The 20071-nt window shown below is 40.4% G+C and overlaps 1 protein-coding gene across 4 annotated transcripts in view; it reads left to right on the plus strand.

Moving 5' to 3' along the window:
- Window positions 1–18623, plus strand: part of sh3gl3a (SH3-domain GRB2-like 3a) — a 124584-nt gene extending 105961 nt beyond the window's left edge. The window contains exons 2-10 of one of the 4 annotated variants that reach the window (XM_067971604.1): window positions 1365–1433; window positions 4122–4194; window positions 8537–8680; window positions 9058–9221; window positions 10179–10337; window positions 12022–12125; window positions 15791–15918; window positions 16319–16372; window positions 17097–18623. In XM_067971604.1, the coding sequence (XP_067827705.1) occupies window positions 1365–1433; window positions 4122–4194; window positions 8537–8680; window positions 9058–9221; window positions 10179–10337; window positions 12022–12125; window positions 15791–15918; window positions 16319–16372; window positions 17097–17302 (1101 nt within the window). In that variant the 3' untranslated portion in view covers window positions 17303–18623. The remainder of the gene's footprint in view (window positions 1–1364; window positions 1434–4121; window positions 4195–8536; window positions 8681–9057; window positions 9222–10178; window positions 10338–12021; window positions 12126–15790; window positions 15919–16318; window positions 16373–17096) is intronic. The other 3 variants (XM_067971605.1, XM_067971606.1, XM_067971607.1) reach the window with 3 other exon arrangements.
- The last annotated feature ends 1448 nt before the right edge of the window (window positions 18624–20071 follow it).

Genomic DNA, 20071 nt, shown 5'->3' on the forward strand with positions numbered 1-20071 from the left:
GACAGAAAGCAGAGAGTAGGTTGGCAGGTTGTAACTATGGGGTGCCGCAGGGATCGGTGCTTGGGCTCAGCTATTTACAATCTATATCAATGACTTAGATGAAGGGACCGAGTATAACGTATCCAAGTTTGCTGATGATACAAAGCTAGGTGGGAAAGTAAGCTGTGAGGAGGACGCAAAAAGTCTGCAAAAGGATATCAACAGGTTAAGTGAGTGGGCAAGAAGGTGGCAGATGGAGTATAATGTGGGGAAATGTGAGGTTATTCACTTTGGTAAGAAAAATTAAAAAACTGAATTTTTTAAATGGTGAGAAACTATTAAATGTTGGTGTTCAGGGGGATTTTGGTGTCCTTGTACACGAAACACAGAAAGTTAACATGTAGGTACAGCAAGCAATTAGGAAGGCAAATGGCATGTTGGCCTTTATTGAAAGGGAGTTGGAGTGCAAGAGTAAAGAAGTTTTGCTACAATTGTACAGGGCTTTGGTGAGATCACACCTGAAGTACTGCGTACAGTTTTGATCACCTTACCTAAGGAAGCATATACTTGCCTTAGAGGCAGTGCAATGAAGGTTCATTAGATTGATTCCTAGGATGAAAGGGTGTCCTATAAGGAAAAATTGAGTAGAATGGGCCTATACTCTCTGGAGTTTGGAAGAATGAGAGGTGATCTCATTGAAACATATAAGATTCAAAGAGGGCTTGACAGGGTGGATGCTGAGAGGATGATTCCCCTGGTTGGAGAGTCTAGAACTTGGGGACATAGTCTCAGGATAAGGGTTTGGACATTTAGGACTGAGATGAGGAGGAATTTCTTCACTCAGAGAGTCATGAATCTTTGGAATTCTCTACCCCGGAGGGCCGTGGATGCTTAGTCGTTGAGTATATTCAAGGCTGAGGTCGATAGATTTTTGGACTCCAAGGGAATCAAGGGATATGGGGATTAGGCGCGAAAGTGGAGTTGAGGTCAAAGATCAGCCTTGATCTTAATGAATGGCGGAGCAGGCTCCAGGGGCCATATGGCCTATTCCTGCTCCTATTTCTTATGTTTCTTATGACAGAGACCAGACTCATTGATGGCAGCTCCTCTCCTTTCTCAAAGGTTGCCCCACCTAGCCACATCTTTCATCATGTCCTTCATTCTTACTCATTCGCATGGTTTCTCCTCCAGTATCCACATGGTCACATGCAATATATCTACATGCTACTCCGAGAGAGTCCGAGTACCATAAATTGGTAGCAGTTTTTTTTATTAGAAGTGTTGTAGATGTATGTTTACCTGTTAATTTTATTTGCATTTTCATGTATGATGCATTTGTATACATTTGGCTTCTTTACACCATTTTTAACATTTTTATTTTGCAGTTTGTTAGTGAAAAAATGGGTGGAGCTGAAGGCACAAAACTAGATGAAGACTTTGTAGAAATGGAACGGGTAAGTTAAGACGCTCCTGTATAAGATTTACAGCAAATGGTATTGGGTACAAAAAATTTCATCAGTTGGGTGCAATGGTGGTTAAACACAGCAAATCTATTTCATATGTTGTATACAAGAGAAAATATTTGAAGTTCCTTGACTAGATTACACCACAGCCTTGTTTGTAAAATGTGGGTTTCATTTATGAAGAGACACTTGAAAAGAGATGGCTATGGAATGACCTAATAGAGGCCTTCAAGATTATGAAGGTTTACGACAAGGTAAATAGTGATGGATTCTTTCCACTGATCGATGAGATGGTAACGAGAGGAAGCAAATTTAAGATAATCACAAAAAGAATTGATGGGGATCTTAGAAAAAAATCTTTTTACACGTAGTGTTTAGTGTTTGGATTATCTGACACAAACTGTGGCTGAAACAGAGTCCATAAATTGTATAAAAGGGAATTAGATAGTAATTTGAAAACAAGGAACAGTAAAGGCTTATGGGAATGATTAAGAGCTTGGGATTAGATGAGGTGGCTCACATGGAGAAAAACACCAACACTAGATTGATGGGCTCTTTCTGTACTGCAATGATTTTGTGTAGTCACTGTATCATAATAAATACCACAGTAATGTTACAATACTCTGACCCAAGGAAGCTTACTGTAAAACATAGAGTGCCACCTGCTGTCTTAAATCATGCCAAGAAAATGTAAATACCTGATTCTCACATTTAAATACTTACCTTCTCAAACAATTTATTTACTTTGGGGGGATAATTATTAGCCTTTTTTAAAGATATTTTTCCCAACCCCTGCAACACAATTCATTCCCCAACTGAAGGAGCAAACAGACTACAACTTGCATTTATATAGCACCTTTAACATAGTAAAACGTCCCAAGACGCTTCACATGAGGGTTATCAAACAAAATTTGACACCAACCCACGTAAGGAGATTTTAGGACAGGTGACCAAAAGCTTGGTCAAAGAGTTGGTTTTAAGGAGCGTCTTAAAGGAAGAACGAAAGGTAGAGAGGTGGAGAGGTTTAGAGAGGGAATTCCAGAGCTTAGGGCCTAGGCAGCTGAAGGCACAGCCACCAATGGTGGAGCAAAGGAAATCGGGGATGCACAAAAGGCCAGAATTGGAGGAGTGCAGAGATCTCGGAGGGTTGTGGGCTGGAGGAGGTTACAGAGATAGGGAGGGACGAGACAATGGAGGGATTTTAACACAAGAACGAAAATGTTAAATTCAAGGCGTTGCCGGACCGGGAGCCAACAGAGGTCAGCGATCATGGGTGATGGGTGAATGGGACTTGGTGCGAGTTAGGACATGGGCAGCAGAGTTTTGGATGAGATCAAGTTTATGGAGGGTGGAAGATGGGAGACTGCCGATCTGAGTTGGTACCAGGCCTGCGAGAGTGCATGCGCCAAGGTTCTCTGCTGATGCACTAGAGACCTTGGTGCAAGAGGTGGACAGAAGGAGGGACATCCTATATCCGCAGTGGGGGGGGGGGGGCAAGAGGCCCTCCAGAGATACAGCCAAAAGGCAGTGGGAGGCAGCGGGGGACAAAGTCAATGCCAAGCGCACAGCATCATGAACATGGAAGCAGTGCAGGAAGAAGTTCAATGCTTTGACGTGAGTGGTCAAGGTGAGTAAGGCCAACTGTCAAATGGCATCTCCTACCCCCATCACCCACATACAAACAAACACAACCCTTCCAACCAGATGCTGCCTCTCACCCTTGCACATTACCACTGTTTCAAGCCACCCACCCACAACTCACAAGCCACACACACTGGCTATTCAACCATGACAGGCACATCACCCAGATACACGTCCCGCTTTCTTGCAGGAGAAGGTGGCGCATATGAAGAAGCAGCAATTGGCCGTGGCATTTACCCCCTCGAGCCTGTTCCACCATTCAATGAGATCATGGTGGACCTGTGACCTAACTCCATATACCCGCCTTAGTCCCATATCCCTTAATACCCTTGGTTCACAGAAATCTATCAATCTCAGATTTAACATTCTCAAGTGAGCTAGCATCAACTGCCGTCTGCAGAAGAGCGTTCCAAACGTCTCCCACCTTTTGCATGTAGAAGCATTTCCTAACTTCACTCCTGCATGTCCTGGCTCTAAATGTTAGACTATATCCCCGCGTCCTAGTATTGAAATCTAGGAGACCACCAAAAACAGTTACAAATGTCTCGGCAGCCAGAAGCAATAATCCAGCCACTAACCTGTAAATTCTGCATGGTCCCTTTAAATAGTGCTCGTGGGGGCTCCTCCAGGCACTCTAAGACACGTTCAGATGGTCGGAGTTAAGACTGTGCGTTGAGTTGAGCATTAAGTCCCAAAATGGTGTCTATCACTTTAAATCAGCGTTGCACACTAATTGAAGCCATTTTCTCCATACTTTACACGATTCCAGCGTTCGTTATCTGCGCCTGCGCTAACTCCTATATCGAGATGGCGTCTGGCGCACGTCACGATGGAAATATGCGTGCGCATCCAAGACGACATCTTGGATGTCGGAGAGGCCGTGTAGCGCCGAAACAATGAACGCTACACAGTTCAATTTAGCGCCCACTATGTTTAGTCACAATATGGAGGAGCTTTATGCGAAAGTATTAACTATGGCTATTGTGTATATTCCTTTTTTCATTTTCACAAGAACTTCAATTTTTTTTCTTATTTAAGAAAATAGAAGCTACAAGCAAAGCCGTGGCAGAGGTTCTGTCTAAAACCACTGAGTACCTACAGCCAAATCCAGGTATGAAATGATATTAAGAAATTGAATTTTATTTTCCATTATGATTTCTTATTTTTTGCTTTTTGTTCAGAGTAGTACTTTTCTTTAATGCCAGGGTAAGAGGTATAGTAAATTGAGAAGACAAAAGCAGAAAATTTCAATATGTTAAGTGAGTTAACAGAACGATGCCAGAATCAGAGTGTGACTTAGTACATTTTGGATACAAGAATGGCAGATGGGAGTACAATCTAAATGGGGAAACACTAGGCAGACAGATGCAAGTCATTAAAAGCAAACTTGCAAGATTAAAAAAAAGCCAATAGGATATTGAGTTTCATCACGAAAGTTGTAATATTTAAAAGTAATGAAGTTCTACTGCCATTATACTAAGTGTTGGTTGGACTTCATTTGGAATCTTCTGTTCCATTCTGGGTAACCATTCTTAGGAAGAATATATTACCCTTGGAGAAAACCGAGTGAGCATTCACCAGAACGATACTTGGGTTGAAGGGTCAGAGCAATGATGAAAAACTGGTTAAATTTTGAATATATTTCCTGGAGGTGAGAAGGTTAAATATGATCTGATCAAAGTGTTTAAGATACTGCGGCAATTGACAGGGTAAAGAGGGAATGATTGCCTTCTAGTAGCAGAATCCAAAAGCGAGCATACTTTTTTAGATTTTGCACTAAATTGGTTAAAAGCGAATCCAGGAGAAACATCTTCACTCAAACGGTTGTGTCAGTGTAGATGCACTTCCCCCAAAGGCCATAGATGCCAGATCAATTGAGGTGTTCAAAAGGGAGAGAGATTCTTACTCCGGCACGGGCTCGATGGGCTGAATGGCCTCCTTCTGTGCTGTAACTATTTTATGATTCTACTTGGGCAGCATGAGTACTAAGGGAGATGCAAAAAGGCATGGAATTGGGATAAAAAGATAGAGATGCCATGGCTATCAAAATAGCTTACTTATCAGAGAATCATAGAAAATTACGGCACAGAAGGAGGCCATTCAGCCTATCGTTTCTGTGCCGGCCGAAGAAGAGCTATCCAGCTTAATCCCACTTTCTAGCACTTGGTCTGTAGCCCTGTAGGTTAGGACACTTCAGGTGCTCATTCAAATACCTTTTAAATGAGTTGAGGGTTTTTGCTTCTACCACTCTTTCAGGCAGTGAGTTTCAGACCCCCACCACCCTCTGTGTGAAAAAATTTCTCCTCAGCTCCCGTCTAATCCTTCTACCAATTATTTTAAATCTATGCCCCCTGGTCGCTGACCCCTCTGCTGAGGGAAATAGGTCCTCCCTATCCACTCTATCTAGTCCCATCATAATATTATTTACCTCAATTAAATCTTCCCTCAGCCTCCTTTGTTCCAAAGAAAACAACCCCAGCCTATCCAATCTTTTCTCATAGCTAAAATTCTCCAACCCTGGCAACATCCTCGTAAATCTCCTCTGAACCCTCTCTAGTGCAATCGCATCTTTGCTGTAATGTGGTGACCAGAACTGTACGCAGTATTCAAGCTGTGGTCTAACCAATGTTTTATACAGTTCTAGCATAACCTCCCTGCTTTTATATTCTATGCCTCGGCTAATAAAGGAAAGTATCCCGTATGCCTTCTTAACCATCTTATCTACCTGTCCTGCTACCTTCAGGGATCTGTGGACGTGCACTTCAAGATCCCTATGTTCCCCTGCACCTCTCAGCATTGTCCCATTTATTGTGTACTCCCTTGCCTTGTTTGCCCTTCCCAAATGCATTACCTCACACTTCTCTGGATTGAATTCCATTTGCCACTTTTCTGCCCACCTGACCAGTCCATTGATATCTTCCTGCAGTCTACAGCTTTCTTCCTCACTATCAACCACACGGCCAATTTTTGTATCATCTGCAAACTTCTTGATCAAGCCCCCAACATTCAAGTCCAAATCATTAACATATACCATAAAAAGCAAGGATCCTAGTACTGAGCCTTGCGGAACCCCACTGGAAACAGCCTTCCAGTCACAAAAACACCCATCAACTATTACCCTTTGTTTCCCGCCACTGAGCCAATTTTGGATCCAACTTGCCACTTTCCCTTGGATCCCATGGGCTTTTACTTTTTTGACCAGTCTGCCATGTGAGACCTTGTCAAAAGCCTTGCTAAAATCCATGTACACTGCAACAAATGCGTCACCCTCATCGACCTTCCCTCCTTCTTACCTCCTCAAAAAATTCAATCAAGTTAGTCAGACACGACCTTCCCTTAACAAATCCATGCTGACTGTCCTTGATTAACCCATGCCTTTCTAAATGACAATTTATGCTGTCGTTCAGAATTGATTCCAATAATTTTCCCACCACCGAGGTTAGACTGATTGGCCTATAATTACTCGGTCTATCTCTTTCTCCCTTTTTAAACAACAGTACAGCGTTAGCAGTCCTCCAATCCTCCGGCACCACGCCTGTAGCCAGGGAGGATCGAAAAATGATGGTCGGAGCCTCTGCTATTTCCTCCCTTGCTTCTCTTAACAGCCTGGGATATATTTCATCCGGGCCTGGCGATTTATTTACTTTCAAAGATGCTAAACCCCTTAAAACTTCCTCTCTCACTATGTTTATCCCATCCAATAGTTCACACTCGCCTCCTCCTTAACTACAATCTCTGCATCATCCCCCTCTTTTGAGATGACAGATACAAACTATTCATTAAGAACCATACCCACATCTTCAGCCTCCACACATAGGTTACCTTTTTGGTCTCTAATAGGCCCTACTCTTTCCTTATTTATCCTCTTGCTCTTTATGTATTTATAAAATATTTTTGGGTTTTCCTTAATTTTACTTGCCAATATTTTTTCATGCCCTCTCTTTGCTTTCCTAATTTCCTTTTTAATTTCACCCCTGCACTTTCTATAATCCTCTCGGCTTCCTGCAGTATTGAGCTCTCGGTGCCTTACATAAGCTTCCCTTTTTTGCCTTATCTTACCTTGTATGCTCCATGTCATCCAAGGGGCTCTAGATGTGGCAGCCCCACTCTTTTTCTTTGTGGGAACATGTTTACTCTGAACCCCTTGAATCTACCCCTTGAACGCCTCCCACTGCTCAGACACTGATTTACCTTCAAGTAGCTGTTTCCAGTCAACTTTTGCTAAATCACTTCTCAGCTTAGTAAAATTGGCCTTTCCCCAATTTAGAACTTTTACTCCTGTTCTGTTTTTTTCCTTTTCCATGACTATGCTAAATCTAACTGAATTATGATCACTACCACCAAAATGCTCTCCCACTGATACTACTTCTTAATAGAAACTTTTGTTTCTATTAGCTATTTCCCAGCTTTGGCCAATGCTGGTCTGAAACCATTCACTAACAGGCACAAAGAGCCCCAACAATTCTCCACCCAATTTCTATCCCTTTATGTGGGGAAGCTCTGACCTGTAATCAGCACTGTCCCACAGCAACATGCCAAGATAAGGATCTTGATATGTCTCATCATGGATACAGACCCACTGTGTTCTGCACATTCATGTTGCTTACAGGTTGCAAGGAACATACTCCAAACAATTCGATGTTCATGTAATTGAACATTTTATTTCCGTAAACACGCTACTATCTTATGCATTTATATTTTTGCATGTTTTCCCTAACAATGTGAGTTTGAAGAAATAATGAAGGGTAATTTTAACTTTGGACAATGGTGTAAAACTGGTAATATTGAAATAGCCACCTGTTATAAACCACACCCGATTTTCCCTTCCACTGAATTCAAAGGAAAGCAAAATCAAGCGCGGTGTATAATGGGCAGATAATTCAAAATCGCCCAACGTTAAAATTACCCCCCCCCCCGACTTCATGTGTTTAATAACCAGTTTCTGCTATCCTCTTTGACCAAACTTTTGGTCACCTATCCTAATATCTCCTTATGTGGCTCGGTGTCAAAATTAGAAACTAAGAATCGGATTTCTTTAGATTTAGAATAAGCGCACACCAAATCTGTTTTCAGTTTGGTTCTGGTAAATACATATATTTGTTGCACTTTTAAAAGGTAACTCTCCAACCTTGAGCTCCCGATGGGAAGCCCTCCCTTCTGGCAGTGCACATCAGAAATTCAGTCGCACGCTGCAGTTTTCCAACCTTTAATTTTGAAATGGTTGGAAAAATCATGCATGCGTAGCCAGCGGACAAGTCTCCCTGCCAGAAGAGCAAAGTCGGATCACTGCCTCCATTATGTATTAATGACTTGATTATTGCGTAAAATAAAAGCATCTGAAAGCCCCAGGATAAATGCAGATTTCTCTAAAGAAACTCTACTATATTTGCCTTCTTGCTTTCAAAGATACAGATTGCATTAATGTCTTTTAAATGATTAGTGTCATTTTGAAGCCCACAGAGCCAAGTTAGGTATGCTGAACACAATGTCAAAGATCCGAGGACAAGTGAAAACAACAGGTTATCCCCAGCCTGAAGGCCTGTTGGGTGAATGTATGCTCCGACATGGAAGGGACCTCGTAGATGATTCCAATTTTGGTGGGTTAATTGGTGACATGTTGTGTAATATGCAGATTTCTGTTTATGTAATTATTTGTTCTGGGCACATCGCTAACTTATTAACGTGACAAAGTTTACATAAAGATATCTTGCATTTCATTTTTGGTGGGGTTGTGATCAGAATGAATACCATGAGTTTATTCAAATAGAATTTTTTGGAATGGAAATAAATTATTTCAAAATAATTTTTCAGATCATCATTTATCTAATTGTGATTCCGTAGAGGTCGTTCTTAGCTTGTTCAATAAAGATGTTCTTCAGACTATTTTAAAAAGCTGTACAGTAAACACATAAAATAATTGAATTTGAAGGCTCTTCTAGTCATTCCTTTCAGTAGGTTTCATTTTTTTGTTTAGGTTTCTTGGTTTTCTGTCTGATTTTTGTAGGTCCTGCTTTGGTCGAGGTTGGTGAAGCTCTGAAACAAATGGCAGAAGTAAAGGATTCCCTTGATATTGATGTAAAACAGAACTTTATAGATCCATTGCAAATTTTACAAGAAAAAGACTTAAAAGAGATTGGGGTAAGTACCTATCTTTGTGAACACAATTTGTATTGCGTTTGTCTCTTAAAATGGCTAATTTTAAATAGTATTTGATTTAATTATCAAAACAGTGAACAATGGTAACACCATAAGTTGTGGTACTTCTGATCCATCAGGAGTGCTACTTGTTGGTGCAAGGTGGAGATATCAAATAGAAGAGATCTGCACTGAAATGGGTGGTTTTTACAGAGTTTAGGCAGCTTCCATCAGTTGGCTACTGTGCCTTTGCTTAACAAGTTATTGCCTCAGACTAAGTCTCTCAAAGATCTGAGAGAAAGTACTGCGTTTAAACTTCATTGAAAGAAACTCGGAGACCAACAGAAACATGATACAACTACTAGAGCAGCAGGAAGATGGACTAAGATGGACCTTTCTCTAGCCTTGAGCTTTCTACATTTCTTTGCTAAAACATAAATACTCAGAACGGGAGGGAAGAAATAATTTGAAATCAGGCTGTAAACAGACCATCAACAAAATAAACCATGCACTTTGTGTTCTGGGGTATAATGTATTCATTGGGTGCTCTGTAAAATTTATTATATTATAAACAAATTGAAGAAAAGGAAAACAAAGCATCACCACCAACCAGCTGGTGTGGTGGTGAGACCACATCATTCATCCTCATTACTCATGGGGACAGATTTTCTTCTGCTGACGTAAGTGATTAAGAACAGGTGCAGATCTCGCCAGGAGGTAAAGAGCCACTAGTGCTGTTTTTTCCGGGATCAACTCATTATTATAATTATTCCCAAGTCCGGGAGAGAGGCAAAAAACACAGAGAGCAAACCCAGGACCAATAAGGGAAAAAAGTACTCTGGAAAATTCCTCTCCGACCCTTTAATGGGGGGGGGGTGTCAACAAATTTTAAATTGAAAAAATGTTTTAAATATATATATCACATGACACATGTGGCACTCAATGTGTTATTTTTATCAGCATCACTTAAAAAAGTTGGAAGGTCGTCGACTAGATTATGATTACAAAAAGAAGCGCCATGGTAAGATCCCCGATGAAGAGATAAGACAAGCTGTAGACAAATTTGAAGAGTCTAAGGAGCTCGCTGAGATCAGTATGTTCAACTTCTTGGAAAATGATGTAAGTTTACAAAACATGTATATTAACAGAAACCCTTTATTACAGTGAGCCTTTTACAACTAACAAAATCCAGCTGCCCATAAAACCTCAGAAACTGCATCCAAGTATGATTCGCTTCATTAATCTTAAGCATGTTTAATAAAGTGCGCTGGTATATAATTAAATGGAAGAAGAATCTAAGGTGGGGGGTGGTTATTCAAAGTACTACCTACCCCCTTTTATAGGAGAAAAATATTCGCCTTAGAATTTTGAATGACATTTTAATTAAAAAGTCAAGTTTCTTACCAGCACGGAGGCCGTTGAGTTGGTTCTCTCTCCATTCTAGGCTGCTCCAATACAATCACCAAGGTGAAGCTTGCCCATGCATCCTGAAAGCAGCAACAAAGCAAACATTGTAACTTCAAACTGGCCAGGGAGCTGGGCCAGAATCACTTGAGACCATGCTATAAGCTGGGAAATCTGCATTTCTCACTGGCAGCAAGGTGTCAGCTTTGGCTCGGTTGGTAGCACTCTCCCCTCAGGGTCAGATGGTTGTGGGTTCAAGCCTCACTGCACAGATTTAATCACATAATTCTAAGCTGACACTTCAGTGCAGCACTGAGGGAGTGCTGCACTGTTGGAGGGGCCGTCTTTCGGAAGAGACATTAAACCAAGGCCCCGTCTGCCCTCTCAGGTTGACGTAAAAGATCACACGGCACTATTCGAAGAAGAGCAGATAAGTTCTCCTGGCATTTGGCCCTCAATCAACACCTAAAACAGATGATCTGGTCATTTATTTTATTGCTGTTTGCGGGACCATGCTGTGTGCTAACTGACTGCTGCATTTCCCTACAAGACAACAGTGACTATCCTTCAAAAAACGTACTTAATTGGCTGTAAGTCATGAAAGGTGCTATATAAATGCAAGTTCTTTCTTTCCCATTGCTTTCTCTTTACTATTGCATTAAGGTTGGTTGGGACCTCTTTATTCACCACTGAGTTTTAGCTGTTGCAGAATTATAGTTGATAATTGTGCTATTTGATAACTAAAACAATTTTGTGTTTAACTTCATCTATTAATTGCATTCATTCACAAAGTGCTAAACAGGTGTGGAATTTATAAAAATACAGAATTGTCATGCATACCTCAATAAAGGCTAATGCTGAATTTTGTACAAGTTTCTATGGATGGGTAAAATTCCTAAAAAGTATTATCTGCAGAACATAACTTGCTATGAGCTAAATATTTTCCTGAATTAAAGATTGAGTAGCATATAAAATTTTTAAAACTTACAGTCCAGCATTTAACCTGATATTTTTGAAGTACGTTAGTTTTTTAGAAGGTCGTCTTTTAAAAGACTTGTTTTTTGACCATTTTAAATTTCAGCTTACATAGAACAAGAAAAATTGGATAATGTCTCTGTTATGAGAAAGTTTCATCTGCAGGTGAGCTATGTGCAGATAGTTTAGCCAAAAAAGTATAGTGTGATTTAACCGCAGGTTGAAAAATTAACACTTGCCCTACTGAGCAAACTGAAACTCCTGGTTAGCACAATAAATGCTGTGAATAAAGCTTCTAGGAATTAAACCTCTGTGAAACTTTCTTACTTCTCATGCCCCTCCCAAAATTAATCACAGACTTGCTTTCAATAATTTTCAAAACCAGTCGTCTTATCTTGCTAAAGAAGTTTCCTCTTTCCTGTAGGTAGAGCAAATAAGCCAACTGTTAGCTCTAGTGGAAGCAGCATTGAACTATCATAAAGAATCCACTACAATTCTGGAGGAGCTTCATAGCACACTACAGTACAGGTGAAATTATGAACCATGTATGCTACTAATCCTTAATCGAAGGATATGGGGTAGAGACAGAGGACAGTGTGGTTCTTTGTCATTTCAAAATCAGGAAGGAAGAACAGAACACAAAAGAATAAAAGACAAAAAGCAGTTCTGAACCTGATCAGAGGTTCGAGATGATTTAAACTTCTTGTGATATTTGGTGGGATAAAATAAAAGCCCATAGACCAAAACCAAATAATAGAGTCTAATCAGTGCTCTCGTAATCACAGCAGGAAGTCGTGTTCGATGGAAACTGCCCCTCGACGACATCATCTGAAAACACATCAGGTTCTACATGTACGCTGATGACACTCAGCTCTACCTCACCACCACCTCCCTCGACCCTGCCACTGTCACACTGCTTGTCCAACATCCAATATTGGATGAGCAAAGATTTCCTCCAACTAAATATTGGCAAGACTGAAGCCATTGTCTTTGGTCCCCGCCACAAACTCCGTTCCCTAGCCACTGACTCCATCCCTCTCCTTGGCCACTATCTGAGGCTGAACCAGCAACCTTGGCATCCTACTTGACCCTGAGATGAGCTTCCGACCACATATCCGCTCCATCACCAAGACCGCCTACTTCCACTTCTGTGACATCGCCCGTCTGTCTCCGGCCCTGGCTCAGCTCATCTGCTGCTGAAACCCTCATCCATGCCTTTGTTACCTCTAGGCTTGACTATTCTAATGCTCTCCTGGCCGGCCTCCGATCTTCCATCCTCCATAAACTTGAGCTCATCCAAAACTCTGCTGCCCGTATCCTAACTCGCACCAAGTCCCGTTCACCCATCACCACTGTGCTCGCTGACCTACATTGGCTCCCGAACCAGGAATACCTCCATTTTAAAATCCCTCTATGGCCTCGCCCCTCCCCACCTGTTTACCTCCTCCAGCCCTACAACCCTCCAAGATCTCTACGCTCCTCCAATTCTCGCCTCTTGCGCATCCCCGATTTTAATCGCTCCACTATTGGCTGCTGTGCTTCAACTGCCTAGGCCGTAAGCTCTGAAATTCCCTCCCTAAATCTCTCCGCCTCTCTGCCTCTCTCTCCTCCTTTAAGATGCTCCTTGAAACCTTCCTCTTTGACCAAGCTTTCGATCACCTGTCCTAATATCTCCTTATTGGCTCGATGTCAGATTTTGTTTGATGACGCTCCTGTGAAGCACCTTGGGACGTTTTATTATGTTAAAGGCGCTATATAAATGCAAGTTGTTGTTGAAGTATGGGTTGGTGAATCGGCCCTATCTCCGATTCATGCTCCCTTCCAATGCAGTCTTCCACTAGCAGTGCGGGATCACTGATTTTACTTTTAATGCTTGCTTTTGTCTGTTTTTCTTTGGCTCCATTTGCCAATGCCTTCGTTCAACCTCAATATCTCAGTAATGAAAAAGAAATGGAGTCCTTGCTTCCAACAGAAAACATCTCTCCACCCTCTCCCACTTATACCATTTTGAGTTTATAGCTAATAACTTTGATCACAGCCTCTTCTAAACCTTTTCTCTTCCTGTGCTGCCACCAACAGGCATTATTTTGTTTGCAGAGAAACGGCATCCTTATGCATAAACCTCTATGGCCCCACATATGAAGCAAGATATTGCAGACATAGCAGCCTAGTTAACAATCGTAACAAAAGACTAGACTTCCTTGCAGAAGCTATGAGTTCAATTCCCAATCTAGATCACAATTTGAACTTCATTCTCCTTAGTGGACAAGGCCCCTGAAATTAGGCCATGGGATACTAGCATACAACATCTAATGCATTGGTCTGAAGTTCCTCTCTTCACAATTTTGGTGAAAGTTATTCCTTTTTATTTTAAATGGGTTGAAGTCTCCACTAAAACAGTGGAGACAGGAATTTCAAACAAATGTGTTAAGCATTCAAACAACGTAATTTCAGTTCGAAGGCCCGTTAGCAGTTGATAAAGCACTCAAAACAAAGAGCAAAAATTAGTAGGGTTAGTCCTTCAATGGAAAAAAAAACAAGCTTGTGGTCAGCTGAACAGTACTGATGGGAACAGTGGAAGAGCTGATAGCTCAATCAGCCTGGCTTTGTGGCTTATAAAAGGTTTTAAAATGTATAAACATTTACCTACATGTGTGCTACCAGAAGGAATTTGGAAATCTGGCACCTGGAAAATGTGCTTCTGCAACACTATTACCAACATGCCTCATAATCAATGTGTCCTCTGACTTTAATAATGTTGAATGGGACTGTTTACCTCGGCTGCACTAGAATACAAGATGAGGTGGCACCAAATATCAGTGTAGTGCGAACAATTTTTATTTAACAAGAAGGTTGAAAATAGTGTTATGTGAATGCCAGTGGAAAATTAAACAATATTTTGAGCAAGTACCTAAAAGGTATATTTCCCCCAAGTGTAAAATTAAAGAAAAATTATTTTACAAAACTGTCTTTAGTTTAAAAGTAGAATTTTTCTTCACCTTTACACAAATAGGAAAATATACCCCACGGTCTCAGTCCTGAAGCAACAGATTAATGAAAATCTTGACATTGTAAAATTTAAAAACCAGCACTAGGATTGCAACTGAATGGTATCACGTACAACTTCAGCCCAGTTGCAGGAAAAGAATAGAGGTAAAAGTATATGTGCGACTGTTTTCAGATTATTTGTAATACAAGTTTAGATCCCATTTAAACCCCCTTCCAGAATTGGAAGATAGTAGCTAGGCCATTGCATATTAATGGCTTTCAATATAAAATAAATTTTAAAAGAATAGTGCACATAAGGAGTGACAAGGTCCAACCAAAACAAAACTCAATGAGCGCTTGAATTGCTCTGAAAAATACTAAAAGGAGTTGTATTGTAACTCCGCACTTCTGGTAGAGAGCCTTTCCTGCTGAGAGTGCAGATCAGAGATTCCAGCACACTGTGCATGACGTTCTGACCATTTGAAATTTGTTGTATAGAGCCTTGGTCGTACCCCATTGCACGTACTGCATTCAGCTTTGGGCACCACAACACAGGAAGAATATATTGGCCTTGATGGAGGAACAGCGCAGATTCGCCAGAATGATAGTGGGGCTAAAAGGGTTAAATTATGATGACAGGTTGCATAGATTTGGATTGTATTCCGTTGAATATAGAAGATTGAGGGGGATCTGATCAAGGTATGAATTATTTCCTCTGGTGGGGGAATCAAGAACGAGGGGACACAATCCTAAAATTAGAGTTAGGCCATTTGGGAGGGAAATCAGGAAGCACTTTTTCACACAAAGGGTAGTAGAAATCTGGAATTCTCTCCCCCAAAAGGCTGTGGATGCTGGGGGACAATTGGAGCTTTCAAGACTGAGATTGATAGATGTGTTAGGTAAGGGTATCAAGGGATATGGAGCCAAGGTGGGTAAAGTTGAGGTACAGATCAGCAATGATCTAATTAAATGGTGGTGTAGGCTGGAGGGGCTCAATGGCCTTCTCCTGTTCCTAGGTTCCTAATAGTCGGAAGTCATGTACAGCATATGATGGAATTTCCAATATGTGTTTTCAGCAGGCAAGGTTCCCCCCCCCACCCCAACAAAGAAGGAAAATGACTCCCTCTGTGTTATAAGCATTACATTAATTATATACCGTTTTATGATTTCTCTAAACTTTTTATTTTTGTGTCTTTTTCTCAAAGGATAAGTACAGCCTCTAGTCATCCCAAGCGTGATTTCAAGCCAAAGCCTGTAGTCGCTACATCTTTTGAACCCAATGATAACCGGCAGCACAATGGTCTTTCATACAGTTCTTCATTCAAGTCATCAGGTAGGAATATTTACTTGTGGATATTTGAAGATTAATATTTGATGATCACATGCATGCTTTATTACCAGATTGCCATAATACATGAGTGCAAGGTAGCCACACCACAAAAGTATAAAGTGTATATTACTATATGATAAGAGTATTTCTAGCATTATCTTTGTGTGCTGTCCTTATAGATCTGACATAGATCCTTTGAATGCTTGATATTCTACAATTATTACTTAGAAGTGTACTGAATTTTAATAGCTTATATTAATATAATTTATGTAACTTTAAGCTTTGAACCTGAATGTACAAATGTTTAATTTGCTAAAATTAGTGGTTTCTATCTGTTGGAACACATAGTACTAGAACCATCCTGCATGCTTAACCCATCATTTCCCTTTCTGTTATCATTTAGCCAAACCTTCCCCATTCAGGTTCCTTCGCAGGTCAAAGCATACATGTTTACCTTGTGAGTAGTCTTTTTTAACCTGATGTGTGAGGTGCACCCCTATTTCTGCATGTTTGAAGATCACTATCATGGAATTATCACTTTTCCCCCAAAATTTCTCCATGTATTTCCATTAATTACTAACCACTAATGCAACATCAGCCCTGTGATAGAAAATAGAATGTGTTCTTACATTTCTGTTTTAGAACGGACTAACCAACTTTCCCTGGTAGTGTTCCAGGGAATTCTTTAAAAAAAAACTAAACTAATTGACTTAATTTTTATTATGTTCTAAAGTCCATTCTCATCATTTTTGAAGTTGAATGAATTTCAATTAGTGGCACATTACCCATCTCATCTTACTATTGCAGGTTATTTGCACGAAGCACTGTTTAGTTACCACTGCCCTGAGTCATTAGTATTTCGATTTGGAAATATCGGTACAACACTTGATAATTTTTTATTTAAAGTGCCAGGAAATGTGAGAGAAACTGGAGATGGTTTTGGAGTGTGCCAGCTCACAACGAAGGAGTGACTTGGAAAAATGTTAGAAACAGAAACAAGACACGTCTCATTTCTTGTGTTTTCGGAGCTTTCTTTACCAAAAAAGGAATAATTTTTATGCTATGACATAAAATACCCTATATATTTAAATGTTACTCATTCGTTGAATGAGTAATTAGTTACTCAAATTTGTTATACAAAGTGATGTAATAAGAAATTGATTTCCCCCCATTATATACAGCTTCTTGCACACAAGTCGATCAGCCTTGCTGTAAAGCTCTTTATGACTTTGATCCTGAAAATGAGGGAGAACTTGGATTCAAGGAAGGTGACATCATCACTCTGACAAATCAGATCGACAAGAATTGGTTTGAAGGCATGTTAAATGGTGAATCTGGGTTCTTTCCTATTAATTATGTTCAAGTGATCGTGCCTTTGCCCCAGTGAAAACTGCCTCTGACCCATTTTGTAAATGTTCGGATATCAACTCGTGTTGAAAACTGATTGAATAGACATTTCATCAATGTGGCATTCTGTGAAAGCCTTGCTATATGACCGACTTTTGTATATGTCTCCTATTTGTGTATTTATTTTTTTACATGTTCCATTTGTATTGAGAATGTTTACGTCATTTGCTACAAGAGTAATGCAAATCTAACCTATTTCTGCCATGAAGTTTACAGTTTCTAAGTATATGGCTTTATCTATTTAACTTTTATTTGTTTGCTGTGAACCTTCTGTTGCTTATTACAGTGGTACAGTGGGGAAATTTTCTATCTAGCTGTAATGAAGAATATCCTTGAAACAGTTTAATTATTGTGGTTATAATTAACTGTTATTAACTCCTTTTTAAGATTCTGACAAGTGTTCTTGAGCCATTTTATTTGGCAGTGTAACTTATTGTTATGCAAAAAGATGTCATAATAAATGTGTGAACAAAAATCTGTAATTTAAGTAGCAATAGCTCTTTTGTTGTTTTGAAGCTTTTTTCAATTATGTATTTGGAGAGTGATTATTTGTAGGAAAAAAAGAGTTAAGAACATAAGAAATGGGAGCAGGAGTAGGCCATACGGCCCCTCCAGCCTGCTCCACCATTCAATCAGATATGGCTGATCTTCAACCTCAACTCCACTTTCCTGCCCGATCCCCATATCCCTTGATTCCCCTAGAGTCCAAAAATCTAGTTTTCTCAGCCTTGAATATACTCAGTGACTGAGCATCCACAGCCCTCTGGGGTAAAGAATTCCAAAGATTCTCAATCCTCTGAGTGAAGATATTCCTCCTCATCTCAGTCTTAAATGGCTGACCCCTTATTCTGCGACTATGCCCTGACTTGAATGTACTTTTATTCAGAAATCATCTAAGAACCACTCACTGTATTTAAGATTACACAACGCTCTGGCTGTCTGCCTAGTTAACAGGAAGAACAGCAGCAGACTCTTACTGGTATGTAAAAGAGACAAGATCCCTAATGCGAGAGGGCATTGTGATGCTAAACATTGAAGTAGTGATGCTCAGTACCCCAGTGTAGAGATTCAATTCCCCACTCTGCTCAGTTCCTGATCTGAACTGCACTGAGCTGGTGATGTCTGAGCTGCTGAAGACTAAAGCATTACATGGGTGGGGAGAACGGGACAGGGCGATCAGACATTGATGGAGGTCTGGAAACAAGCAGCCAACCCCCTCCTCAGTAGCAGGTGTAAATCCAGGTGAGCTGAATAATGTAGATAATACAAAATTAAAATTGCCAATAAAAATGGAATCAAAATGCTGTAAGACCTCTGTTCTTTTATCTTTTGTCCAGCTCAAATTGTTCTTTTTGTTGTATATTTTTAAATTTGCATTCTGTTTTATCTAGATTTGCCTTAACCAAAGGCAACTATTGCACACCAACATCCTTCTAATGTGTGTGCCAACTAAGAAAGATGTGGCAACTTCCTACTGTGAGAATAAAAATGACCTGGGAGTTGTAGAGCTGGAGGTAATTTAACGTTAGGCCGCCAAGATGCTGAAGGGGCACAGTATTAATAGAGGGAACATTGAGTCACCCAGATTAGGTCTAGGGACCATTGCCCACAATGTCCTTTGCGTGACTGAGCTGTACTGGCTGCAGCACACGGAGACCAGAGCTCGTCTGAGCTGATGCCTGCACTTGTAGACACTCAGAGTAAGATCTAAGAGCAGTAACAGTATTAATGCTGAGTGTTGTGCTTTCTGTTTTTACAGAATTCCAAGGTTTTACCTTATAATGAAGAGTCAGACCCTGTCTCTCTACTATGATAAGGGAGTCTGGCAGGGGAAATCTGCATCTCTGTGAGAAAGGAGGGAAGGAAAACGTAGGAAGAACCATAAAGAAAGCAAAGGTGTAAAAATGAGAACAAAGGAATTAATAGACAAAAAAAGACTACGGTCCATCTAGTTCACCTTCTACCATCTAGGTAGTCGCATGATACAACAATTATGGATTCAATGATAATGGGAGTTGTTGACCAATCTTGTCATCAATCTCTTATAAATTAGTCTACAACAGACCCAGACATGAGGCGAGGTAAACCCCCAATGGTAGACAGCTTTAGACCCATAGGTCCAAAGTCACCTTTTTTCCTCCCAAGCATGCTACACTTACCACGTCATATCTCAAATAACTCATGTATTGTATCCCAAAATATTATTTTCTGAAAGAATGAATAAACACTGTTTCCCTAGGGAGCAGGTTCCATAGATTTACCACTCGCTCACTGAAATAATGGGCCAGCATTTACTGCCAAAATAACGGTGAGTTTAATGCGTGTGCCGTTATTAATGTGTAAATCGTCCAGCAACTTGTGCGAGGAAGAGATATCCCGTGAATTGAGAATAGCCACAAGTTGCCATTAGCCTCGCGAAAACGGCAGCTCGCCCTCAACCTCCCCATGAGTTTCAAGAAATTGCTGCATTTGCACATTAATTGCCAATTAAACTCGCTGCAGAAAGTTAGGGCTGGTACTTAACAGCATAAGTACCTTTTTAATAACAAGATTTATGTTCCTGCAATGCCAATCAACCTCTCCGGCCCAGAAAGGGAACAATTGAAATTTGAGTCTCATTCCTACAGGTAAGTAAATTGTTAGATTTTTTTAAATTTTTAATTTTTTTCTCACTTTTCCTTTTGGTTGCTTTTTTTCTCTCTCTCTTATTCCAAACTTTCTTTCCCTCTCTTTATTTCTCTTTCAATAT

This window comes from Heptranchias perlo, chromosome 34, assembly GCF_035084215.1.
Source record: "Heptranchias perlo isolate sHepPer1 chromosome 34, sHepPer1.hap1, whole genome shotgun sequence".
NCBI classification, from domain to species: Eukaryota; Metazoa; Chordata; class Chondrichthyes; order Hexanchiformes; family Hexanchidae; genus Heptranchias; species Heptranchias perlo.